This window comes from Hydra viridissima, unplaced genomic scaffold (assembly GCF_058129835.1).
Source record: "Hydra viridissima isolate aposymbiotic clone 2 unplaced genomic scaffold, HvirCarnegie_v1 scaffold_11, whole genome shotgun sequence".
NCBI classification, from domain to species: Eukaryota; Metazoa; Cnidaria; class Hydrozoa; order Anthoathecata; family Hydridae; genus Hydra; species Hydra viridissima.
In genome coordinates, this window is record NW_028324310.1 from 13,965,737 (window position 1) to 13,993,004 (window position 27,268).

A 27,268-nucleotide genomic window follows, 5' to 3' on the forward strand; every position below is an offset into this window, starting at 1 on the left:
TCAAATGGTGTTTGCGTGAAGAAGAACATCTGAATTCAAAGGTAACGACACAATAGTAACAACCTAAATACTTTTTGTTTCTATGGTGTTTGTTTACTCGCGAAAGATATTTTTCGATTAAATAACTATTGTTAAATTCGCTTTTTTTAATATTGATTTCTATCTAAAAAAAACCGACGACGACTTTATTGAAAGACACGTGCGTCTTTGTGTGCGCTTGAACGAAATTCATAAGCGTTATGTTGCTGGGAAGTAAGAGAGGCATTCAGTTGTTATGCTCAGTTAGATTGGAAGGTCTTTACAGGTATGTTTTATAAATTCTTTTGTTTCACAGTTATTTTTGGCGTCACTTAGAGACGATTTTTATAGAGAATTTTTTTTTTTGCCTGAAATTATGCTGCTTGTTTGTTTATAGTTGATACTTGTAGCTCACTATGGGAACATCAAATTCAAATATCTAATATGCGACTCATTTTTAATTATGCACCACAATTTGCTAAAAGCAACAACATTAGACTAGAGGTGAACGAAATAGCAAAAAAAAATGAAAGAGGTTTTCCTACACATTTTTTAATTTTGCGCCAGGAGTTCCGATCGCTCTCTTAGAATTTATAATATGGCAGCTTTATTTGCAGCGTCTTACAGCTGTAAAATTCAATGAAATTCAAACATCAGAATATTTGAATATAAAGCATTCAAAGCGATTGTAACTCAGCCTGGTTTTTATTAAATGTCAAATTACTAGATTCAACTAACATCACTCTAGAGAGGTTCAACAGATCCTAGAGATGTTAGGAACTAATTTTTGCATTAATTCCGAATATCTCTAAACTCCGATAAGTGGAAATCGAATTCGATAATCCCAGTTAAAGTTTAGCATTCTTTTTTATAGCCCCTCCGACCAAGAACTGTTGGCAAACTGAAAATTTACAAAACAAACGAAAATAAAGTTTTAAAAAAACGAGATTTGAAAATTCTCTACAGATATAAACATTCACACTTCTAAAGAATTTTATTGTTGATTTTAACACAAAAAGTAGGTTTTATACAACCAAAAAATAAAATTTTCTAAAACGCATTTGAAAAAACTCAAGGTCCAAAGAATGATCAAGTGCTCAATAGAAATCTAAACTCTTAACTTTCTTATCAAGTCAATTATAAATGCGAAGCTTAATAGAAAATTTATGCTAATCTAATCCTCCTTCCTCTGATGATCCTTCCTCTGATGATTTGGTAGTTTTTAGATCAATATTTTGTTATAACTCACATACAAATCACTTATAAAGTATAACTCTTTTGACTGAAAAAAATTATCCAACATCCTCTCTTTTACTTTACGCTTTGGCAACTTCTTTAACTTATATCATCCTTCAGCTCTTTTTCAAAATTCTTCTTCCTTCATTACTTACCATCTCAATATCTTTCATCGCTCATCACTATCCTCTTTTTTGATTCACTTTATCCTCCTGCACTATTTACTTCAGCGCTTTCATCTTTCTGCACTATCTTTTTGTGATTGGATTATCCACATTTAATTTGGAAGCGCATTTCTTATTTCCCTATCTTCTAATCCTGTTCTACATCATTTTCTTTGGTCATTTCAATCTCTGTATTAACTTATTGTTAGAATGTCAGTAGAATATACATGTATATTTCTTTCGTTCTGTAACCAACATTAATATTTTACAGAACCTAGAAGCAACAAAAGATCGTAAAATGAGGACGAACACACATATATATAAATTAGCCTAAAGCAGTTTTATAACTAATATAAGAGTAATAATAACAATGCTGGTCGAGTTTGTCTTCATTTTGTCATCTGTTTAACTTTAGAGAATGGGAAACCCGTGCAAAAATATTTCATTGAGTAAACTGCAATCTCCTATCACGACACAATGGTAGCTATTTGATTTTTGAATTTTCACTTTAAAAATTTTTGATACAGAATGTTTCTTCAATACCTTTTTCTTGATGTAGTCTAAACTAATAATCAACTAGAACTATAAAACTAATATATTATAATCAATACCAGCTTCCTAAATAACTTGCTACTGACAAGGAAAAGCTTATCAAAATACAAGTTACTAATAGTTTCACTAAATTTTGATATACGTGCTTCCATCCAATATTTTTAAGATAAACTCCGCAAATATAAAATTTCGGTAGTTACTCTTGAATTTTAGATTGTAATTATTTGCATGTATTCGTGTAATTTGTATATATGTAATTATTTGCATACTTACATATTTATTTTAATCATTTGTATACATACGTAATTATTTTAATTATTCCATACAAACATAATTATTTTAATTATTTCCATGGATACGTAATCATTTTAATAATTGTGAAATTATTTATATAACTATGCAATTATTCGTAAAGTTAAAATTATTTGTATAGCAAAATATATTTTATTATTTTAGCTATATTTTTAATTTGCGAGGAATAATTTTTTGATAAGGTTGCACGATAACTATGAGATGTTGGAAGGTGTATCCTTGCCACGGATTGCTCTATACACACACTACTTAGACTTTTGCAACCATTCAAACGTTACACCAGTGAATGCTGCTAGTTTTGGAAAGGCTAGTTTCTTTATTTCTTAAAGAAAAATCAACAAAATGATCTTTTGTTTGAAAGAGCTGCTTGGCTGCACTTACTTTTTAAATTTTAATTGCTTTTTGTATTTAAATTACAAACCATCTTTTTAGATAATAAGAAATACATTTCCTGAACTAAAAACACGACGACTGGGTACCCGGGGGAAATCGAAATATCATTATTTTGGAATATGTATAAAACAAACCTCTGTCTACTACGAAAAAACTATTCCATTAACTCATCATTACAAATCTCAATCAGGACCTGCCCCAGCGGAATCATGCAAAAAAAATGTAATTATATTCAAATGTTATTTTTAAATTGATCGGTTTTTAACCAAAAGTATTGCACTCTCAAAACGTACGATATTCAATTTTTCTTGGTATCAACGAGATCAGGTATTTTTTTCAAATACAAGAAATTTATTTCCCACTGTTTTATTCTGATCTTTTTTTTTTTTTTTCATTTAAATTAAAAGGACATCAAGTCTAATTTATCTGAATCATCAAGAGAACATGAAAATGCTTTAATAACCAACGGAGCTTTGTTGCCATCGTTTCCATCTTTTGATTCATTAGTTGAGGATGAGCCAACTCTAGACAAAGTAAAAATGACAAATTTTTTTTCATATATATATATATATATATATATATATATATATATATATATAGAGAGAGAGAGAGAGAGAGAGAGAGAGAGAGAGAGAGAGAGAGTATTAAAAAAAATTTTAAGAGTGTCTTTATCTAATGTCGAATGTCAAAAGATAAAGCATTTTATGTAAAGTTTTTAAAAAATGATTTTTTTTTTTCATTGATTTGCGCTGATCTAGGTGAAAACTTTCCTCATCATGTACAGAGCTCACTGTCAAAGAATTTTAGATACAATATTTAGAGCTAATTTTGCCGAGGTAAATGCGAAAACAATTTTTTTTTGATGTTATTAATGTAAAACTGTGTACATCCTATTTTCCATGCTTGATGTGTTTGTACGACTAAACGGCGTGCGTGCATCTGTTTAAGATTGTGTTCACTGATAAACAAATCTTTGTTTATTTAGGTGCAAAACTTCTTGATCCACTTTTGGCAAGGAATGCCGCCTCACATTGCTGTTGTACTCTCTAATAAAAACGTGATCGATCTCATTAAATCATGTGACGTCATTCTTTATAAGGTCAAAAAAATACGTTGCTAAAAATAATTTTTCGGACTTATTCTTGTAGCTTTTTTTTTTCTCAATAATTTTAGCAACATTATGTCAACTTCTATGTATTTTTATATAAAGGCAGTGACAAGTGTGCTCATTCCATCAAGCTTACAACCTCTACCATCCAGCCTCAGTCAAGCAATACAACATTTTGCAAAACAGTTACCAATATCATTAGAGCTGGCTCTGTATCATCTTCCTTGTGATCTCCAAATAAAAAAATTATCTGGTAAAAAGTGTATGTTTCGGACATGTTTTGCGGAGTTCTGATTTACGAGGACTAAAAATACCAACCTTGTTCTCAGGGTTTCACAAATCATATCTATTAAACATTGAAAACATTGTAACTAAATTTTTGTTTTTTTTTTAGCTGCCAAAATGTTCGCTCGATCTTTGCTTCGCCAGACATCTCTCTCGCATCTGGCTCAAGCTTCAAAAACGGTTCTCCACAATACTGAGCATCTTTCGCAAATGATAGCTGACATGAGAGGGATAAAAAGTGAAGACATTTGTAAATACACAACGTTTATTTCTTACGGTAAAGTTGAGAGAGACACCACGCTCGTAGAAAAATGTAAGTGAAGTTTATGAAGAGTACTTGTCCTTTTTCTGTTGTTTTTTCTTTAATTTAGAATAATTTGTGAGGACTTACATTAAAACTGTTCACTCCATCACTTTTTAATAGGTCCATAGTGTAATATGGTGTTTAGTTTTTAGTGAGTTTGACGATTTGTTTGAAAGACAAGCAACTATAGAAGAATACACATACTGGATATCGTCAATAGTTTCAAGATGCGTTATTAAAGTAAATCTATATTAATATTTAACATGTATTGTTAAGTGCTACATGATTGTATATACATAAATGCGAACACATATATTTACACACAAGTATATATTACTGGTGTTCGCCTAAAAATTTATAAATGCTAAGGTATTAAAAGTTCAATGAGTTACCTTAACTTTCAGCCCAGCAAGAACGACGTTGAAAAGTTTCAATCTCTTGCCCAGGAATTTCTTCTTAAATGGACGTATGTCACGTCAAAAATTATCCAAGAGTTAACTTTGAGAAGTGCGAAAAGTTTTGGTAGGTCTTTTTTAAACAGAAGTTGTTTTTTTTTTTCATCCCATTTTCGTGGACTAATGCAAAGATATGTTTCAGGTTCGTTTCATTTGGTTTTGATGTTTTTCGACGACTACATATTCTACTTGATTGAGTCACACTTTGATATTAACGAAATAGAAAGCACGAAAAAGAATCTTTCTCGAGGTCAAATTTTAATTTTTATTAATAATGGTTTTGTTTTATACACGTGAATTCTAAGTTTGAGATTGTTAAATGACTGAATTTAAGTAAACTTACATTTAACTTAAATATTTTTTTTTTTAAACGCATGGTACGTTTATTGACTGCTTCAGTGTTGAAAATTTTAGTGCAATGTAACGATGATTCATTTGGCACTCGATTACAACATTCAGTTCAATTAAGAAATTCTGTACTGCTTGGAAACACTTACAATCACATGATTCCGTGTACTGACCCTTATCAGCAGCCGATATTTGAAGAACCTAGCAAATATAGCGAATTTAACTTTAATGAAAATTCGTATGTAAACCTTGGTCATCATGCGTCGATAAGTATGTCAGAAAATAGTCAACTTGATCAACATTACGTAGACATAAAACTTGCACAGGATTTGCCAGAAAGAACTAAACCTTTTTTTGATACATACGACAACTTAACACCAAGATTTGAATTTTACGGCAGACGATTGAATAACTCACCGTATTAACCTTGGTTCAGCTTAGTTTCGTAGTTAAGGTAGATTTAGTCAATTATACAGATTTATATTTCATATTGAAATTTGTTCAGTTTGACGTGAAACTTAAATTGGATTGAAAACATATCAGTAATGTAATCGCTTGCCCAATATTGGAAAGAAACTTTTGTAAAAATACCTTGCTTTAAAAATATATCCCGCAGTACTAAAAACCAAAACATGGGTAAACTAAAAAATACCCAAAAAATATGACAAAAAAAAAAGATATTTTAAAACTAATTCTAACGCTTCTGTTAAGTGTTCGATTCAATTCGTCATAAATAGAGAAATCTAACTTGATTGTACAAAAGTTTTAAGACAAAAGATTTATCAAGGAACTGTTTTATATTTTCGGTTAGGCAAAATTACTCCTTGTCTTTGAAGTTCTTGCAATATCTCAATAATGCTATCTAGTTCTTCTCGAAATTTATTTAATTCCTCATCTTTATTTTTTAAAACACTCTTCCATTTCTCCTCAACTATTTCAACATCAAAGTTAGCTTTCAGCTTTGTTTTTTCGAGAAGCGTTCGTATTTCTTTTTCCCTGGAAAGACGCCTCATTTCCATGTTGTAAATTTTAGCTTCCAGTTCTTTATAATGACGCATTTCAGGAGTGTGTAGTTTTTGAGCATTAAAAAGTTCCGTTTCCAAGCGACGAATTTCTCCACGTAAATTATCCTCAACTTGCTAAAAAGAGAATAATTGACTGACACGTTTAAATTTAAATAGACGATTTCAATATAAAAACTCACTATCACCGATAAAAACCATTCTTACCTTGGCAAATTTCAACTTCTCTTGGTCTTCTTTTAAATCTTCAATAATACCTTTCAAATGTGCAATCATGAGCTCACCGCTTTCAACTTTGCCGTTGAGTTCTGCGACTTTAGATTTGGAATGTTCTACTACAAAATTCATTTTTTGCATTTTGATCTCCGCCATGTGCTCAGTCAAAAGTTTCTGTATTTGCTCTTCGTAGTTTTCTTGCATGTTTCGTTTGTCACGATATACTTCAGCTTCCATGGCTTCGTATTTTAAGCGCTTTTCTTCACAAAGCAAAAGCAATTCCTTCAACAAAAATTTCCAAGATTTAAAACAATCTTTTAAAATAGACATTTTTGATCAATTAAAATTAAAATTAAAAAAATAATACTGGAAAAACGAAACAGAAGACTTTACTTCGATTTTACTTTTAAGAGATTTGTTTTTTTCTTTTAATTTTGTGCACTTGCTTCTTAAATCTTTAGCGGTGTTCGATGAGTCTTTGGGATCAGCGAGGGGTTTATTATTTTGATTATTCTGCACCATATTCTCTCGCTCCTTTTGTAACAATGCAACAGTTTCTTGCAGTTCGTTAATTATATAATCTCGAGCACGCAATTTTTCTTTCAATTTAACAATGTACGCATTGCACGATTGCGCATCGTTTTCGTTCGTTTTATCTTCGCAACAATCTTCACTTTTTTTTTCACTTCGTTTTTTTTCCACACTGTCTTTTGATAAAGTTCCATCATCACTTTTTGTCTTCTCTTCTCTAAATTTAATATTTACAGTTTCACTTTTACTAAGAGATTTTCTTAAATCGGAGCTTTGATACGTTTTTAGTTGATTAACAAGTTCTGATATTTTACTTTCCAGTTGTTTGGAATGCTCTTCGTAGCGGATACTCATTGTATTATAACGCTGCTCTATTGCTCGAACTTTCGTAGAATAATCTGCATCCTTGGATTCCAACTCATTCTCTAGAGATTTGACTCGATTTTCCAAATACAAATGGAGTTTACTTTTTTCATTTTGCGGATTATAAGCCTCACTTACCCCAGGAACTGCTGAAGCAACGTACATCATTGTAGGTATAGAACTTGGTTGTCGACGTTTCATAACCGCTTCCATTTCTTTTACCTAATCAGAGAAATAGAAAATGAAAAAGAAGCAAATCTCAGAGTAAGTTAAATTAAAAAATGTAAAAAAAAGTTTCAGAAAAATATTTTTTCATAACATATTTATAAGTATGAAAGATGAAAAAATAAGAAAAAAAAATACTTGTCTCTTTAAGTCACTGATTTGTTTTCCATTATTCGTTTTTTCCGTTTTGTTATCTTGTCTTTCATTGCGCAATTCTTTATTCTCCTCTTCTAATTTCTTCACTAGAGTTGTTAATTGTTCCACTTCACATCGTTTAGAGTTGAGTTCTGTATTGTGTCGATCTAAAAGTTCTTGGTTCTCTGCGTACCACGAAATCTTTTTTTGAAGTCTTTCAATAAGATTCTGCTGATTATGATCACGAGCATAAATCTCTACAAGAAACACTACATGATAAGCTCAAAATAATTTAGCAATAATGTGATAATAATTGTCCTAAAAGAAATATTTTTTTAAAAAAATATTTCTTTTAGTACAATTGAGTGAAAAAACAAAAATAATTAAACAAAAAATGTAATAACAATATTGATCATATTGTTAGTAACTATTTAAAATAAACCTTGACTAAAATTAACTTTTTCTTTGGCTTCAATTTTGTCTTTTAATGAGTTGACTTCTTTTTCCAAATCTAGTATTTCTTGTTTGTACTCTTGTTCTCTTTTTTGGTAAAACTTGACTTGATTTTCCAGTTGGTTTATGCGTTGAGCACCTAGTGTGGCTGTACCTTCATACGAGTCAAAGTTTGGTCTAGAATCGAATTGCTCCTTAAGGTTCGCAAGTTCTAAAGCTGCAAAAAGTCGTTCATTAGGCCATCTTAGTCATAAAGATTAAAAAGATTGTAAATATCACATTTTCACTATTAATAGAATAGTAGACGTTAATTTAAAGAAAGAACTATTTTTATTGCCTTACCTAACCTTTGATTCTCTTTGACAAGTTTTGCTTCAAATTGTTTTTTTTCATTGCTAGTCTTTTTTGCTTCGAGGTACATCCTTTGATTTTCCTGCTGGTATCCATTCAAAAGGATCTCTTGCTGTTCAAGCTGACTACGAAGTTTTTCCAAATCTTCTTTTGATATTTCCTATTCAATCGTACTTTTTGTCAATCTCCTTTAATGTACAATAGATCGTAAAACAACAGATTGTAAAGCAATGTGAAATTTTGCAGTTTGTCAAAAAATTTCATTTTGCGTAAACTAATTTATAAACAGAAATAAATTTTGAAAATTATTTCTGCATGAAATAAAATTTATCTTTTTGCTAATTTTTAATTACTATTTATTTTTAGTTTTGATTTTTAAAGCCTAACCTTTTACTGTGACTGCTAGAGCAAGTTTTGGTTAACACCTAAAAATTTTGTGTTTTTTCATTATTATTAGGGTCAAAAAACCATATCTAAAAACTTCAAAAATTGAACCTATTTCAAATTGTTCCAAAGCCAACAACATTTTTTTTCAATACTCTTCAAGTTCCAAATGCTGTTTGTTATGCTTCCACACTTTCTCCAGCTTGAACTACGAGTATGTGAACTTTTTAGCAGATTCTTTTAACTGGTGCAGAAGTTTTCATCAAGATGAACCTAAATATTTTAAGAGGCCTGTTTAAAGTTTAAGACTGATTCTGCAAAGAATTCTCTTACTTTCATTTTAAGAGAAACTTCAGTTTTTACAATTGAAAACATTTAAATCTGATTTCAGATAGAAACTCAACCAGCCAAAACTCCTAGTAAACCAGCTTATCCAAAACTCTTTGTGAATATTATTCAAACTTACTTTAAGGGACCCCCTGAAAATTACATAGTTTAACCATAGAAAAAATAGCAATAAATGTGTAATTCTAGTGGTGAGTAGCGTTCAACTCATTTGATCAGGCTCAACAAGTTAAGGTATTCAAAGAGAAACAAAGTTTTTGAATTCCTTCTTACGATTAGAACTGCAGTTGGCAGTCCCAAACTTGTAGTTGGTACCTATAGAACCAAAACTTCTTTTCTCTCCACTTTCAAGAGAACTCTAATTTTCAGAACAGAGGCAGGCATATTTGCAATTTTTACTCCTTAAAACAGATAATGGATTTCAGCATTTTAGATAAAATATTTAATATTTTACATTTTCTAGAGGAGGCTGAGTCAGCCATCTGTTAAGCTTTCAATTGCAAAAGCCAAATGTCAATTTGGAATTTCCAAACAGTTTGTGAGCGCATTGTAAATTTACAAGCTGTTTGGAAACTCCAAATTGACAAGTAGCAGTTAAACTTTAGAAACAAAACCTAGGTCTAGTGAACCAAGGAAAACTACTGAAAAGTATATGTCAAAAGGTGATGCTCACCTTAATGCACCGCAGATTACTTCTGAATACAACAAATATCCTGAAGTAAAAATATCTAATACAACTGTGAAAAGGCATTTATAAGATGAAAATTTATTTAGAAGACATCCTAGCAAAAGTCTATTGATTTCAAAAAAGAAATGAATGGCTAGAGTAAATCTTCCAAATGAGCATTTACACTGGACAAAACAAGATTGGAGTAAAGTGTTATAGGGTGACAAAAGTAAACATAATTTGTTTTCATTTGGTATAATAATAAAATACACCAGCCTTGACAAGCAAGACATTTTATCATATTCTTTTCTATATTTTCTTCAAAAAGGTATATTTTCTTGTAAAAGGTTCAAGCATGCAAATACATCTCTTTGTAGCTTTCACTACAAAGAGATGTATTTGCATGCTTGAACCTTTTACACCACTTCTGCCCTGTTCTTTGTAATTAAAAAAAATACGAAATTTCTTTATGATTATTAAAAACAAACTCTTTAATTGCCCAAACTATTTAACAGTAAAAGCGTTTGTAACAAAAAATCATTCAAACGGGATAAACATTATTTCAATTTATATTCATTTCATTTGATAGTATTAAGTTTGTTAGACATCCAAAAAAACAAGAGAACTGCTGCACACTGCTACACTGTACCAACCATAAAACACGGGAGTAGAAATGTGTGTTTAAAACTTCATATGGTACTTTATCATATGGTAGAAAAACGTTTATGATAGGGTATATATTTAAAAAAATTTTCATTTGGTAAAAAAAGTACAATTTCATATTGTTAGTTACATGCCTAGCAGCAACATCAGCTGTAAAATACAAAACAAAAATAAAAATATAACTGTTACATAATTATAAAATTAAGGATTATGAGAGTTTTGAAATCAAAAAGAAGAATTTTTCTGTTTAATACTCAAACAAAATGTCAAATTAGAAAAGAAGACATTTTGTTATCGTTCTTTTACATACAATTCTTTTCATAAGAAAATTAGAATTTTCTTAAATCATTTTGAGTGATTGCATAAGTAAAAAACTATTGATGCATAAAACAGTAATACTCATGATTTTATTCTATGAGGCAATTCAATCATTTAGTTGTGTAGCCTCCTCTGTTGAAGATATAAAAAATAGCTTTGTAAGAAATGATAATGATTTTAAGAAAACATTCTTTCAGATTATGTTTTTTAACTCAAAACGAAAATTGTTCAAGGTTTTTTCTAAGCATCTGTATTGTTTCATTTCTGTATTGTTATCATACTGATATGATATCGGAAAAAGTGTCACGACAAGAGTTCCAGTATATATTGAGACTTTAACTACAATACCAGTTAAAATTTATTTATGGATATTTTTTCGTAATCATTCCGATGACGCATTTTTTTCCCCAATATCATATTGGAATGATAACGATCTGGAAATGAAACGATACGCAGGGCCTTAGTTTTTTCTCTAAATTAAAACTTTCTCTAGCAGTCACTGGCAAGTACAGTGTTTTTTTATAGATTTATACAACATTAGGCATTTTAAAAGTTTGAGACTGAAGAAGAAAAAAAAAAATTAAATCAGTTTTTGCAATTAGTTGTTGTAACTGTTGGCAAATATATTTTTTCTTAAAATACTTTGAAATTAAAATAGATACCAAATTTAAAAAAAAAAAAAAATTAAATAAATCTATTATTGCAATCAGAATAGATGCATATAAGTTAAATGAACTTACGTTAAACAGTTTTTTCTCGCTTGACATTTGAATGTCATCAACCAAATTTTTTTTTTTAATAACTAGTATTTCTTCTTGCAAATTCTTCAATCTCTGATCATGCTCGAGCATCAATTTATCCTTTTCATTTCTCCATTCTTTTTCCTTATGCAGCAAGTCTCTATGAATTTTTTCTGAACGCTTTCGCTCATCTTCAAATAAAATTCGAATATCTTGAAGTTCTTTTTGCAAAGCAGTCTCTCTCTCTAGAGCTGCAAGGTGACCATCTTTTTTAAAAAAAAATAATCAAAAACTAGAAAATAATACAATATTAGAACTAGTTCTCAAAATACCCCTTTTATCCCATAAAATAATAACCAGAGTTAATCAACTTTGTTTAAACATGTAATAACTCTTTCATTCTTATTATTAGCTATTCTTATTTACAATTGTTGCTACCATTATTTATTATCATTATTGGTAACAAACCTTGCAGTTGTATTTGTGATATTAAACAATGAGTCACCTACTTTTATCTGTTTGATCGAAAAAATTTTTAAGAGGCACTTTTGATGATTGAGCAAAGTCTTTAAGATAAGAAGCAAATGATGCAACTGATGCTAGTAAAACTTGAGCATCTTCAGCTTTTGATACTTCATATGGAACAGTTGAAAGCTAAGAAAATATTTCTAGCCTTATTTAAAAAAAACAACAATTTACTCATTTTTAAAAAACTTCTTTTGCTTTTAAAAATATTCTTACTCACTGAATTTGACTTAATTGGTGATTTCTTCTTTAACTGTTTTGGTGAATTAGTGGGTACCTTTACAGATGCCAGAGAATTCATTTTTATAGGTTTTTTTGAGGAAACATTTTCTAAAAATGAAATTGTAATTTGTCATTAATCTGTAGAGATAGAGTTACACAGTAACTGAATTTGTAAATATCCATCATTTTTAAATGTTACATTAAAATTTGTATTGCTATGTCAATACAAATTTTTAACAATACAGTTGCAAATATTTAGCAATAATCATTTTTTTAAATGATATATGCATAGACATTTTTTATAGAACTTTGTTATAAAAGAAATCTCATTAATCAAATGACTCAGTTATCAGTAAATGTTTTTTCTGCATGGTAACTAATTTACCTGTAGATATAGTAATCTTAAAAAACTGTTGCTTTTAATTGATTGAATTAAGAATGTTCATCTAGATGCTAGATTGTTGGGCCCAATTATTTCATACCAATAATCCAGAGATTATTGATCTGTCTGAATACTTTAAAATCATTTTTAAAAATATGTCAAAAAAAAAGCCCTCAAAATGGGTACTTCAACAAAACCGTGTTGCTACTAAAAGTTGGGTGAATTGATGCAATACTTTTTGAATTAGAAAACCTTATAAAATTGGTAAGCAGTTTGATTTGGAATTAAATGTGAAAAACTTCGATTATTTATTACTAAATGTTTAATTCAGCATCAAGATGAATATGGTTAATTTAAATACATGTGTTCACTTAAAACCAACAGTTTTTTAAAATCACTACATCTATAGAAAAATTAGTGCAGAAAAAAAAAACTTTTACTGATCATTGTGATTCATTTGATTATTGAGTTGTTTTTTTTTTAACAAAATTCTACAAAAAAATATCTATGCATATAATGTTAACAAATATAGATCCAAATATATTACAACAAAAAAACAACTTATGCACCATATAAACATAGATAATACATACACCATAGAAACAACTCATGCATCTACACACATGCTTGAAAAAGCATTGAACAAAAAAATGCTTTTCTTAAGAAATAATTGAACAGATAAAATATATCATTACTTTCGTGATCTTTTAACATAGATTTTCTTTTTTTAGGAGATGTAGGAACCATTTTGTTTTGAACTTGAGATTTGTTTTTTTCTAATAACTTTTTCTTTTTTTCAGCAGCAATAGATTTAATACTCCTCAAGCTTTCTGATGGAGGGGATGCTTTGAAATTTTCATCTTTAACATCATCAATAGGCTGAAGTGAGAAACCATGTACAGTACTATCACGGTGGGAGGAAATTTGTGTAGGACTATCATGGAGTGAGAAACTACTAAAGCCTGCAACCTTTTTGATTAACTCAGCCTCATTGAACTCTTCCTGGTTGATACTTGTAACATCTAGTGAAAATTGATTTATTTTATAAAAATTAAGTAACAGATTAAAAAGAATGTGCACAAGAAAAAAATAGATTTTTTAATAATATTTTTCTTTAATTAGTATAAATATCTAAATATTTAGTATAGTATTTATCTAATTATCTAGTATATAATAATTATCTAAAATTAAATGTACAAAACGAAAGTTTGTAAATACTCTGAACTTATTATATATTGTAAATACTCTGAACTTTAGATTATTAATAGATACATTGTTCTTGCAAAACTAAATTTGCTATTAAATGTGGAATATATTTTTGTTTTGCTCTCTCTTGAATGATTCTTTTTTTAACTGTCTTTTAGGATTTTAACTTTTAATACAAAAAAAGTATAAAAGTAGTAACATTTCAAATTAAAATGAACTTTTATCTTCATACCATTAAACTTAATCAAAGTTATCCATTTTGAATCTTGGTTTTATTTGAGGAAGACACAATAGTTTTACAATTAGTTTTTTTATCTTACATATAAAGATGAAATTATATGTATGTGTGTATGTATGTGTGTATGTATGTATGTATGTATGTGTGTATGTATGTATGTATGTATGTATGTATGTATGTATGTATGTATGTATGTATGTATGTATGTATGTATGTATGTATGTATGTATGTGTGTATGTATGTATGTATGTATGTATGTATGTATGTATGTATGTATGTATGTGTGTATGTTTGTATGTATGCATGTATGTGTGTATGTATGTATGTATGTATGTATGTATGTATGTATGTATGTATGTATGTATGTATGTATGTATGTATGTATGTATGTATGTATGTATGTATGTATGTATGTATGTATGTGTGTATGTATGTATGTATGTATGTATGTATGTATGTATGTATGTATGTATGTATGTATGTATGTATGTATGTATGTATGTGTGTATGTATGTATGTGTGTATGTATGTATGCATGTATGTATGTATGTATGTATGTATGTATGTATGTATGTATGTATGTATGTATGTATGTATGCATGTATGTATGTATGTATGTATGTATGTATGTATGTGTGTATGTATGTGTGTATGTATGTATGTATGTATGTATGTATGTATGTATGTATGTATGTATGTATGTATGTATGCATGTATGTATGTATGTATGTATGTATGTATGTATGTATGTATGTATGTATGTATGTATGTATGTATGTATGTATGTATGTATGTATGTATGTATGTATGTATGTATGTATGTATGTATGTATGTATGTATGTATGTGCGCATGTGTATTATACAAACCCATAGTTTTGATCCAATCCTCACCAAATTTTGCACACAGGTCTAATCTCTCCCAGGGAAGGTTTTAGGACAGGCTTGGACCACCCTGAACTCAATATTCAAGGTGCTTATGGATGGAATCAAATTCCAGCCCCCTCTGACCCTCCTTCCCTTAGTCAGCAGGTGATTATTTTAATAGTTTTTACTATTGAAAACCAAAAAATTGTAAATATATGTTAACAATTTTTTATGACAATTTTTGAGGGATGTTTTTGAAAAAGTATATGGTATAAATGAACAAGAAAATTTGTAAAGCAGGGTTTTGTTTGGAGAGATTTTTGATTATTGTGATTTATTGATGTATTTGTTTCAAAAAAGCTAGACTCCTAAAGTGTGGTTTAGTTTCCAAAAACATGACCACTTAACTACAAATGCATTTTTGATTAATATAACTAATAGCTAGAAAACCCAGCATATTGCACTAGGAATTCCAGTGTCATATAAAACATTAATTTTTAGTAGAAACTTTTAGTAAAATCATAGTTGAAAGATGAAAGAATAGCATGTAATAAATATAATAGTGTTTGCAAGCAAAAAATCATTGATGATTATGCTGAAACAACCAAAGTGAATTATTTAAAAAGTATAAAATATAATATAATTTAAAAAGTTATAAATATAAAACAAAAGTAACTGTTGAAACGAAGCATTTAGGTATATGACCAAATAAAAATGTATCCATTTGCATAGGGGTGGCAAAGGCTTAATGGTTTGGGATGCTTTTCAAGATTTTTTAAATTGGGATGACCCCTATTGCATATAAGGTATGATCGACAAATACATACATAATTCAATTCTAAGGATTCAAGTATACATTTTGTAGATAAAAGTATGCCTCTATGGTGGGCATTCCAACAGGATTATTAAGAATTTGTGAAAGCAACTTGATTACAAAATATGCTTCCATGTTAGGTTTAGTAATGCTGAAAAATTGTATCAAGAACTTCAACTGCCTAATCACAAACAAAACAAGTTTAAATAGACAAACTTATCAATTCTGTCTCATAGATAAATAAAGTTATTAAAAAACAATGGACTTGTCATCAGCTGCTGATCTGATGTGCTTTTAATGGTATAATCTTTAAAGTTCCTTTAGTTTTGGAGTTGAAATGATAATAAATCTTTTCTTTCTATAAATATTTTTTGTTACATTTCTGTCAAAATAAAGGTTAAGCATATAATTTGATTGTATATTGTATGTATGTATTGTAATGTAATGCAATGCCATGTAATTTAATGTATGTACGTATATAATGTAATGAATATACATTTTATATAAACATTTTTTTATATTGAAATCAAAATCATAGCTAGCATACTGTTTTTGTAAATTTTTCAATGAGTTCACTTATTTATGGACAGTTTATATTGCTTAGTTTTGTTAAGATTACCTTCAAGCTTGTGCATGAAAATTGTAGGTTGTGAATCTTGAGCAAAGTTAGTCACAACTGGTTGTAAATCAAAATCATTCACTTGAACTAAATGTGTGTCTTGCTTATCAAGTATTAACATTCCACTTTGGATTGGTTGAATTGTGTTTAAATCTAGAGAAAAAAATTGAAAAGAAAGGTATATTAGTAAGTAGGTTTATAGTTTTTGTCTTGAAAATTAAAATCCAATTATAAGCATTACCAGAGAAAACGTAATACAAGATGTGAAACTAAATTAAATCAGACAGATTCTAAGATGATCAGAAACTATATAATATATTGTATATATAATCAAATTGTTCAAAAGAAAAATAAAGCCTTAAACTAAAGTTCCTTAAAAAATAAACAATTAAGTGCAAGAAGTTTACTGTTGATTATGTTTTGTGACATTTCTTCTTCTTGTATCTGACTGTCTTTAAGGTTTAAACCAAATATAGTTTTGGTATTTGTCATCTTTTTCCTGTCTGCTTTATTCACATCTTCTGATACTTTCTCTGAAAAAAAATATTTCTTTGTTATTCAAAATTGCATCAAACAACTGAAAGTTTTACCGAGTAAATAAGCACAAAAATACCTTTGTATTGTTTTGCTTTTATTTTCTCAGCAAGCATTAAACCTCCTGTAGAATCCAATGACTCCATTAAGTTAACTAAAAAAAAAAAATATTCAAAATTCATCACTAATAGGCACTAATAAGCAATGTAAATGCATACGTATTCTTTATATTGGTAAGTTTCAATAGAATTAAGGATTTATCATTATTCAACTGCTTTTCATTCGTAACAATTTTTATTCTATTATTTTTTAATATTGGCTGCTATATTTTTTTTACACATTTATCAATACTTTGATTAAGGTTCCAGTATCTATTACTGAACTTCTGAGGCTTCACAAATAGAGCATTTATGATAATGTAGTTCTATCTCAAGGATCCCAATTTCACTAAATTCTGCATGTTCAGAAATTCTGAAGTTGCTCCATCTTTTAAAAAAAACACTACTTTGTTTTATCTTAGTTTTCAACCTTGCAAATATTTCACCCATCATTCCTCACATTCATAATCTACTATATATAAGTCTGTTACAATTCTTTGGCAACTTTAATTAATTTTGTAATTAGAGAATTCTCCAGAGTATTACAGTAAGAGATGTAAACGCTATATAATTGTTACATTTTTTCAAAAAACTTTAACAGATTCCTTCTACTTAAGGAAGTGCATTGTATATTATAACCAGTTTTAGGTCATAAATTAAAGGCACAAACAATCTTCTCAAGGTCAAAGTAGTGATTTTAAAAAAACAGAAACTAGATTACGACAGCCATAAAATCACAAGAAATTTACTATTACATAAGAATAATTTTGCAACCATGGCATTAATTTGTCATCAAACATATTGAATTATTATATTTATTATAAATATATTTGTTGCTATTATCATTTAATATTATTATCATTTATTAATATTTATTATTATTATTATTATTATTATTATTATTATTATTATTATTATTATTATTATTATTATTATTATTATTATTATTATTATTATTATTATTATTATTATTATTATTATTATTATTATTATTATTATTACTATTATTATTATTATTATTATTATTATTATTATTATTATTATTATTATTATTATTATTATTATTATTATTATTATTATTATTATTTTTATTATCATTATTACTATTATTATTATTATTATTATTATTATTATTATTATTATTATTATTATTATTATTATTATTATTATTATTATTATTATTATTATTATTATTATTATTATTATTATTATTATTATTATTATTATTATTATTATTATTATTATTATTATTATTATTATTATTATTATTATTATTATTATTATTATTATTATTATTATTATTATTATTATTATTATTATTATTATTACTATTATTATTATTATTATTATTATTATTATTACTATTATTATTATAGTTATAGTTATTGTTATTGTTACTATTATTATTATTATTTTTATAATAATAATTTAAGGATAGAAAACAAATCAACTAAAAGCTGTGATTATATATTATATAGAAGCGTGTAACAATTTAGTAAAAACCATTAAAAAAATTTACAATTTTTTTTCTTAATGGAAAACTATTGTTTATGGTAGACATGTACTGCATTTAAAAGGATATTCTACCTTTTGAAAGAAGACTCTTTTCTAATTCACCAACCTGTAAAAAATCATACCGTGGGGGTAGAACAACTTATTATTCATACTTATCTGAAATTACAATAAATGACCTTAAACTTTATGAAATTAATAAAATTAAAAAAAAAAATAAAAGGAAAAAAAAAATAAAATAAAGTGCGTACATTAGTAACATTATGAATATTTTTGCTGTCGTCAACTTTAGAGCTTCTTATATCAACATCTTCACTGTCATCATCTGTTAAAAAATAAAAAAAAAAAAACAGTAAAAAACAATAAAACTAAAAATGAATATTTTTTTTTTCTTTTTTATCTCTTGGAAAGTTGTAAATTTAAAGACAAATAGTTTAAGAAAATAATTACTAATGTATGGTTATTTACCTACACACCAGGTCATTACTATAACTACTTTTAACAGGACGCTTATGAACCAATTTCAGATTGATTGATTCAAAAGCAAATTTTTTAAAGCAATTTTGTAAACATGATGATGTTAAAATCTACCATATAGATAATTAATTTGATACATAAAAACCTACCAATTAGATACTTAAATTGATATATAAAAAGTAAATTGTATTTATCAAAGCTAAAGATAAGATCAGAAGACAGATTGAATACTAAAAGTTCAACACAGAAGGTTGAGCTTTACCCTAAACTAAATCAATTCATCAATTAACATCACAATCCTATCAATAGATCTTCTCAAACTTTTTAAAAATCCTTTAAGCCACCTGATTATCTATTTCATGAGTAGCATAACCTCAATTCAAAAGTTGAAAACAACATTATAAAACAAGGAAATAAAAATTCAAAAACAACAATTGCTAAAAGATTTACAGGTCTGATTTTTTAGCAGCTTAACAAATTAACAAATAGATCAAAAACTGCCTTCTCAAATTGATTTTGATAAACTGTTGTAGGATAAGATTGTAAGCAAAAAAGTATCGCAATATGAATTCTATTCAGAGCCCCTGCAATAACAAAAAGTTTGGAAGCAGCAATTAAATTTATGGAATGTACAAATTGTTTCCTATTGAACTATTAAACCTACAAACATATTTCCTTTTAATGAACTTCAACTTTGGTATGAATCAGAAAAACTAAAGTTGGTCAACCAAAATCATCCACTTGGACTGAGGATTATGTTATTGTTACAAACTAGATTGATAAACTTTAGTACCAGAAATCAATTGGGGAAAAAATCATTTAAGAAAAATTAATGCAAATGAGAAATTAATGTAAATGAAAACAGTGAAAACCTGGTTGCTCTCTGCAGAGGGAAAAAAAGATTGTATTGCTGTGATTAATGGAATAATGCAGAAAGGAGAATACTTGAAAAAGAAAAAGCATCTGGAATAATAAGTCGGTCAGAGCTTGATTTAGCAGTAAGATAACCCTAAACATTAAAGTTAATGTAAGAATTTCCCCTGTGTTGTATTTAGAATCCATTTTGATATAGTTATCTGTTAAGTTGGGGTTAGTCATAATGGAGGAATACTAATATAATATCTTATATATTTATCAACATAAAGAAGCAGCCATATTAACACGCGTACTATTACAGAATCAAATAAAAAATTGTGGTCCATATTTATAATGATAAATGTAACGGCAGTGTTAGATGACATCACTCTAACATTATCAACTACATCAAAATGGATTCTAAATACAAAACAGATACTTCTAAATGTGAATAAAGCCATTAGTTGGCAAAGAAAAACTTGTTTAGATTTTTCACAGAATAAAAAAAGAAGTAATCATGATTTACTTAAAATTATCAACTGGTTAAAACTTTTTTATTGACTGTTTGTTTAAGAGTTTTATTTTATGTGTAAACTCAGTTATTATTCATTCTAACTTAGATTGTGAGATTAGTAAAATGTTTCTTTGATGGTCAGCTTAAAATTAGCCAACATGAGTTACAACAACTTGAGTTAAAACAAAAATATCAGTAAGCTTGCATTGACATTCTACAAAACTGCAGTAATTTCCACAAAGATTCTAAACCATTTATTAAAAAACGTACCAGAATGAGCAGGCCTGTAAGGAGTTAGTCCCAATACTTCGACCCCTTCTTCATCACTTTTATTAGAAGATCTTGACAAAAAAATTAAGAAAAAAAAACATAACAAAACAACAATTTTTTTTTAATGAAAAACTGTAGAACATTAAGTTAACTTTAGGCCTCCTTTAGACCAATTGATAGAAAAATACAAGCCTATTAAAAATTGTAATCGCCATGAATTAGAACTACATAAAAGAATTTAAATTTGACAATTGTTAAATTAGTTATGATTTATTGTTTCACTAATTTCGAAGGAAAATTTAAAACTATGAAGAGACTAACTCTATACTACTGGCTTTGTTAAATTCTTCATTGAGCTGTCGAAAGTCTACTTTTCCATTTTTTTCAAGAGTTGAAAAAAATTCCTCTTTATGTCTAATATCTTCAAGTGTATCTATTCCAGCCTGCTCTGTGTAAGATGCTTCTAAAAAATACAACATTGAAATTCTAACCACTTAAAGACTGTGAATAACAACAATGATTGAGAACACAAATTGTTTTCATAAGAATCATAGTACTAATGCTAAGATTTAAAGGCAACTAAGGCAACCTGAATCACTTTCTTTGTTTTTTTCACTTCCACTTGTTTCAATTGGTTTATTTGTTGGAAGCTCAACAGAGGATTCATTCCCAATTGATATACTTTCATCTTCAGATTTTGGTTCATGAATGCTACTAAAATTTGAAAAACCTCTAACTGCAAAATGCTTATACAAAAAACCAATACATAAAAAAAGACCAGTGTCAAATCATCCAAAAAAAAAAATCATTTCTTAATCTGAAATTTACCAGTAGACAATTTAACAATTTTTTAATTGGCCAGCAAAAACGTGTAACTAACCTAAAATAATAATAATGTAAGAGGAAACAACACTTAAACTTTTCACTTATTGAATGTAGCAGAAATAAAGTTAACTAAGTCCTTCCATTTAAAAAAAAAAATAGCAGGTGTAACAGCTTTTTATTTTCATATTAAAAAATACAAAGTATTCTTTCAAATGTTATTTTTTGCATTAAACTTGATTTTCAGAACGTTGTCTTGATATTGTTTACTATTGATACTTTGCTGTTGTTTCAGTCATTGCAGGTGTCAGCAATAATCAGTTAAGTTAAAGAAGTAGAAATGTAGACAGTAAATTGAAAATGTAATTAACACCTGATCATAGCTTAAGAAAAGTTATGAGGTTTTTATAAAAGAAAAAATACTTCATTGATTCGTTTTTCAAGTAGCAAATTTTTAAGAAACAATCAACAGCAAAGAATCAGACAGTGGCTTTTGTTTAAGTCAAACTGTACTCATTACTATAATATCAATGCAACATAATTTAATGGAAATAAGTTTAATTTATAATTTTGTGTTGACTTTGTGTTCCATTTATTAAACAAATATGAAGTGCAAACTATATTGATAAAGATTTTGGCTTGGTGATTCCCTGTACATGAAAAAATCCTCTAGTTTTACACAACATGTTATTTTATTCATATTTGCTATTTGGAATAGGGATAAAGTTAACAAAAACCTAAAACGCCTGAAATAAATTTTTAGCAATAACAAAAAGTATCCATTTAAAACAAACTGAAAATAATTTAAACAACCTAAAAATAAAAAAGGCTTCATCTTTTTAACTTGCAAGGAAAAAGGTGTTTTCTAGCAAGTAGCTTAATTTATGGAGAGAAAAGTTTTTTTAATGTGGTATTAGATCTTCAAGACCTATCATAGAATTCTATAACTTAGTGAAAGTTCAAAATATTTTTACCTTTGCTAACTTTATATTTAATATACTAATTTTTAATGTCACTATTTATAAAATTTTGCCCCCTAATGCAGAACAAACCCAACTAACATTTATCGAAATCGCCACCAAAAAAGTACACCAAAATTTTAATGATCAACATTCTGTCAGAACAAACCTAGTTAATCTAAGAGATACTGTGCTATTGTATTAAAGCCATTAAAACCTAACTCATAACATTGAATGTTAAATTAAAAAATTCAAATTTAAAAGTGCTCTTCTGACCAATTTTATGTTTAACAGTTAGTTTTGTATTAATGGAGCAACTTTATTATCAACACTTTACTTTTATTTATAACAACTTACTTTTAGTCTAGTATTATGTTTTCAATTTGTTTCATAAAAATTATAAAGATAGACAACTTTTACAGTGTAAAGTTCAATCACCTCATGAAAAGCATTAAAAACAAAAACAAAAGAATAAAATCAACCATGTCAGCCACATTTACATGCAAACTTAGAGTCCATGTTACTATTTTAATTGTGATGTGGTGTAATAAGCTTGCAATAACAAATTTGATAAAAGTTCTCTTTTTAAACAAGTTTTATTTGAGATAATAAGTTTTATTTCTTTAAGTAACTTTACTTTTAAACAATCTGTATAAATTTAACTAATGAAACTTACCTGCAAATTTTGTGATTCTGTTCTTGTGATTTTGTGATCGTAGGTTAAATTTACCCTCTATTAAGTATGAATGTTTTGGAGATTCCCTGCATTTTTTTGTTCCAGCAATTAGAGAAATACTTCAGGTGTTATAAATATTTAATCTCTTAATTCTTTTAATATAAATTTGGTCCCAAAGTAAACATACCATAAGTCCCAAATTCAAAAGTAAACATAACATAGGTTAAGATAGAAAAAGATATGATGAAAATGTATGATGAAATGAAAATCACTGTTTTGGTCACAGAAAGAAACCAGACTCTATAATGAGTTCTGAGGGATAAGATTGCATTGAATGATTTATTTTCAGCAAAAAGTAAACCATTCAATGCACTCACTGGTTTTCCTCTGAAAAATTTTTAATTCCTGGACACTGGTTTCCTATGTAAAATTTTAAACTCCTGTCCAATTATGATATTCAATAACAAATAGCCTGAATTATCAAGTGCATGTTCCACACAGTTCTTTAACTTTGAAGCAAAAATAGCCTGAATTATCAAGTGCATGTTTCACACAGTTCTTCAACTTTGAAGCAAAAATAACCTGAATTATCAAGTGCATGTTCCACACAGTTCTTTAACTTTGAAGCAAAAATAACCTGAATTATCAATTGCATGTTCCACACAGTTCTTCAACTTTGAAGCAAAAAGTACTTCAGTTATATACTGTAACATATTTTTATAAAAGGTCACAATAAGACAGTATTTTTATACTAAAATCATAACATCCTTCTTGTAAGAAAGACCATTTTTTGGTATAATTAACTAATCAAAATGCTTAGTAGCTATAAGAAATCAACTCTTTTCAAAAAAGTGTAATTCACATCTGAATTATCTTCAGATGTCCTTCAGTGACATGTTTGTTACATTTTTGTTGTGTTCCTAAACTTTTTCTTAAAATATATTCTTAAATCTTTAAAAATGTTACAGTTTGAAAAATATCATTTATTTAGTCAAAATAAATTAATCAGATATTCTTCCGGACATTATTAATTACATTTTTGCATCATTAATAATTTTTTATTTTTGCCTTGATCACTTTTAAATTAAGCTGTTTTATGCAGAAAATATGAGCAGTTTTGTTTGTTTTTTTCCAACTTTTAAACAAGCCCTAGTGGTAGAAAAAGCAAGATAAATTCCCATGTTGACAATTTCTACTAAGTTAAATGGGGTTTTCTGTTATATTTATAGTTTGTTCCTCTAGTGATAAAAATGCTAAAAAATTAAATGCATCACAACCAAAATTTTATTTATGGCAAAATTTTATTAACTTGTCAACAGATGTAAATAAGTATTCTTATAATTTAACACATAAAAAACTGCATGCTCACTGGCAGGTCACTCCGTAACAACATTAATAGCTCCAGTGTTCACAGGTGGGCACAAGTAATATGCATAATTAACAATTTTAAAAAATACTGGTTCTATGTGAGAAATATGATTTTGCAATGTGGTCTTCAATGTGTTTAAAAAAAAAAATTAAAGTTTACAGAAGAAATTTTTTTTTTCCAAAAAAGTCACAAGTAAAAAGAAGCAAAATTTTTTTCAAAATAAAAAAAAATTTGATTACCTGTACTCTGCTTCACTTAAAATAGTATCTAAAGCTGTCCCTGATCGATTTCCTGGAGCTAAAGTATAAAAAAACTAAATCAATCTTCTGTACCTAAAGAAAGAGAAAAAAATTCAACCGTTGAATGATTTCCTGTAAATATTTTCTGATTTTGTATGCTTAAGTAACATTGTTAAATTTACAAAATGTAACATACTTCATTTCATTTTCATTTTCTTTTATCAGTTTTATTGTAAACAAAAGAACTTTAGATAAAAAAAAAATTTTTTTGAATCAAAGACCTGTATACAAATAGAAACTTCATAAAGCTGAAATAATTCATTTAAGTCTACACTTTTTTAAAAAAAAAACTTAAGAACAGTTCTTTTTTTTTAAGAACAATTTTGTTGGCAAATTAATGAACTTGAAAAATAAAAGTTTGCATAAAACTTACACTCCAGACTATCTCTGCTTATGACTTGCTGTTTTTCTTCTGCCTGAGAAAAATTAATTTAATTTATTACATAATTTAAAAATAAGCTGTCCTCAATAATCTCCTGTGAGTTTAACAACAGCAGATTTTGGCTTTAGCAGTTTTTTATAGATTTCTCATATCAATAAGTAATGGATGATTGCAGTAATGTATAACTTACTGACAAACATTTTATTCTTGAATTTATACTTTCAAATGTAAAGCATTGTATCTTCTTTAGCCTATTTTCATATTAAAAAGAAAAAACTTTCAAGAAATTTCACACTTTTTCATTTACCCTTTAAATTGTGAAAATGTGTTGCTTTATATTTGAATTATTCATTGGTGTGATTTATCTTGGGTATAGAATATTAGTATAAAGTTCACCAGAGATGTGGATTTCATGTCACTACTGCATACCCTCGATAATTCACACCATTGAACTATGGAACACCTTGATAATAAAATAAGTTTTGTTTTTTTTCAGTTTTTGATGTTGATGATGAATAATCAATATCTTGAGATTAAAATTGGACATCTGACCCACTTGGTATGGAATGAACTGAATTGGAAAAACTTAAATTTATTGCTGAAGTATTGTTTTATTCTGTATTTTATCTAAATTATCTTTCTACCCATTCAACACTACAGCTGATAAATGAAATATCAATTGACTCTAACTTACTGCTTCATTATCAATAGATTTTGATTGATGCCATTTCCTTTTTACAATATCAGCTAAAACTGAACTTTCAAAATCATCTTCAGATTCCCACCAAGGCTTTTCTGAATCAACTTTGGCTTTAGATGTATTTGTAGATTTTAAACGAGAGTTGAGAGGAGTAGTAGAACGACGAGGAGTATTTCCAGACTCATCTGAAAGAGACTAAAATATTCATTTAGTATGTATTATACTATTTTATTTTATAAAGAATAATACAAATCTTATTTAAAATTTATTGACAATTGTCTAAGCTGGCAATGATTTAAAATATTGACTTTTTTGCTACTATAGATTGTGTTTTAACTCAACTTGTATGCATGCTTTTTATATTTGGGGCTAATGCTTGAAATCCCTATGTCAAAAAGTGACTTTCAACATAAACAGAAGGTATAAACAGTAACCATCTGTTTACAAAATATATATATTAAAGCGACACTTATAGTTCTCAAAGAGTAATTACTTTGGGGTACTCCATGATGTTTAAATAAGTATGATCAAAGCATGACAGGCTTTTTCAGAATTAACCCTTATTTTTATATGCACTATACCTCGTTCATAAATTTCTCAAACTCTTCATCAAAAGAAGGTTGTTTTATCTTTGATTTAAGTTTGCTCCAGTTTGATGAAGACATTTCAAAATCAATTAAAAAGCTTAATTGGCGATTAATTATGATTATACTACATTTTCTTAATGCTGGTGGTTACAGCTTATTAAATCAAACATTTAGCGCGGCAATTCCGATCCCGCAAAAATAAATTTTCGTTGAGGAATTTCAGGAATGAAGATTAGTTGGAGAAACGAAGACTTTAGTTGCAGCTTTTACATTTTACATGGTACCTTTTAAAAGATTGCGACTTCCATTTATCAAACAATTTTATCCTAATGAAATAAAAGTTAGAAAAAAGAAAATAGAACTTGATGTGCAACATTTAAGATTTTGCTTAAATACTAAAAGTTAAAATAATGCTAAACGTTTGCATGATGATGATATCGGGTTGCCCAAAAGTGGAAAGTTTTTTTTGGTAGTGTATTATATTTTCGAGCCAAGTTTTTGAATCTTTTATAACTTTGCAGGCTTTTATAACATTGTTACTTAAATTTTTCTTCCTGTAAATTTAACAGCCAACATAAAAGCCTTTATTTGTATCACTGCTTATGCATTAGTCTTTTCATCGACAATTTTTGTCGATGAAAAGACTAATGCATAAGCAGTGATATGATGCATAATGGGCGACATGACTCAACTTTTTTTTTAACATGCCTTTTTCTGTGTCACCAAAATATCTATTAAAAAAACTTAATAAAAT

The 27,268-nt window shown here is 27.8% G+C and overlaps 2 protein-coding genes across 8 annotated transcripts; one reads left to right on the forward strand and one right to left on the reverse strand.

Annotated features, from left to right (window-relative positions):
* The first annotated feature begins 159 nt into the window (after positions 1 to 159).
* On the forward strand, positions 160 to 13,532 carry LOC145191123 (transcription factor RFX4-like). 2 transcript variants are annotated; one of them, XM_090066483.1, is made up of 14 exons: positions 181 to 304; positions 1,834 to 1,898; positions 2,465 to 2,588; positions 2,715 to 2,897; positions 3,083 to 3,208; positions 3,434 to 3,511; positions 3,661 to 3,774; positions 3,886 to 4,036; positions 4,178 to 4,381; positions 4,518 to 4,612; positions 4,777 to 4,894; positions 4,970 to 5,077; positions 5,242 to 5,629; positions 13,518 to 13,532. In XM_090066483.1, the coding sequence occupies exons 2-13, from the start codon at positions 1,837 to 1,839 to the stop codon at positions 5,598 to 5,600; spliced, it is 1,722 nt and encodes a 573-aa protein (XP_089922609.1). In that variant the 5' UTR covers positions 181 to 304; positions 1,834 to 1,836; the 3' UTR covers positions 5,601 to 5,629; positions 13,518 to 13,532. The 2 variants fall into 2 exon arrangements, with proteins under 2 accessions (XP_089922607.1, XP_089922609.1); XM_090066481.1 differs by lacking the exon at positions 13,518 to 13,532 and having other exon boundaries at positions 160 to 304; positions 5,242 to 5,763.
* Positions 5,856 to 26,721, reverse strand: LOC145190953 (uncharacterized). Of its 6 annotated transcripts, XR_016444896.1 has the most exons (23): positions 26,509 to 26,721; positions 25,922 to 26,122; positions 25,219 to 25,261; positions 24,786 to 24,843; positions 21,310 to 21,434; positions 21,042 to 21,183; positions 20,721 to 20,791; positions 18,856 to 18,929; positions 18,680 to 18,713; positions 17,074 to 17,148; positions 16,868 to 16,993; positions 16,461 to 16,613; positions 13,413 to 13,739; positions 12,334 to 12,443; positions 12,098 to 12,242; positions 11,589 to 11,854; positions 8,463 to 8,631; positions 8,110 to 8,337; positions 7,671 to 7,924; positions 7,446 to 7,529; positions 6,807 to 7,161; positions 6,405 to 6,695; positions 5,856 to 6,314 (listed from the first exon to the last, which is right to left on the reverse strand). XR_016444896.1 is itself a non-coding variant. In XM_090066478.1 (22 exons), exons 1-22 carry the CDS (start codon positions 26,590 to 26,592, stop codon positions 5,958 to 5,960), a joined length of 4,053 nt encoding a protein of 1,350 aa, XP_089922604.1. In that variant the 5' UTR covers positions 26,593 to 26,721; the 3' UTR covers positions 5,856 to 5,957. The 6 variants fall into 6 exon arrangements, 4 of the variants coding, with proteins under 4 accessions (XP_089922604.1, XP_089922603.1, XP_089922606.1 ...); XM_090066478.1 differs by having other exon boundaries at positions 6,807 to 7,529; positions 21,310 to 21,431; XM_090066477.1 differs by having other exon boundaries at positions 6,807 to 7,529.
* Positions 26,722 to 27,268: the final 547 nt, after the last annotated feature.

What these genes read in the sequence shown, in the direction of transcription:
- LOC145190953 (XM_090066477.1), bottom strand. Translation starts at nt 26,592, where the DNA reads ATGTCTTCATCAAACTGGAGCAAACTTAAATCAAAGATAAAACAACCT. An exon ending in TTGAGAAATTTATGAACGAG is followed by an intron (nt 26,123 to 26,508) that starts GTATAGTGCATA and finishes TGAATATTTTAG; the next exon opens with TCTCTTTCAGATGAGTCTGG. An exon ending in TATGTTAAAAGATCACGAAA is followed by an intron (nt 12,444 to 13,412) that starts GTAATGATATAT and finishes TTTCATTTTTAG; the next exon opens with AAAATGTTTCCTCAAAAAAA.
- LOC145191123 (XM_090066481.1), top strand. Translation starts at nt 1,837, where the DNA reads ATGGGAAACCCGTGCAAAAATATTTCATTGAGTAAACTGCAATCTCCT. An exon ending in ATGAGCCAACTCTAGACAAA is followed by an intron (nt 3,209 to 3,433) that starts GTAAAAATGACA and finishes GCGCTGATCTAG; the next exon opens with GTGAAAACTTTCCTCATCAT. An exon ending in TTAGAGCTAATTTTGCCGAG is followed by an intron (nt 3,512 to 3,660) that starts GTAAATGCGAAA and finishes TTGTTTATTTAG; the next exon opens with GTGCAAAACTTCTTGATCCA.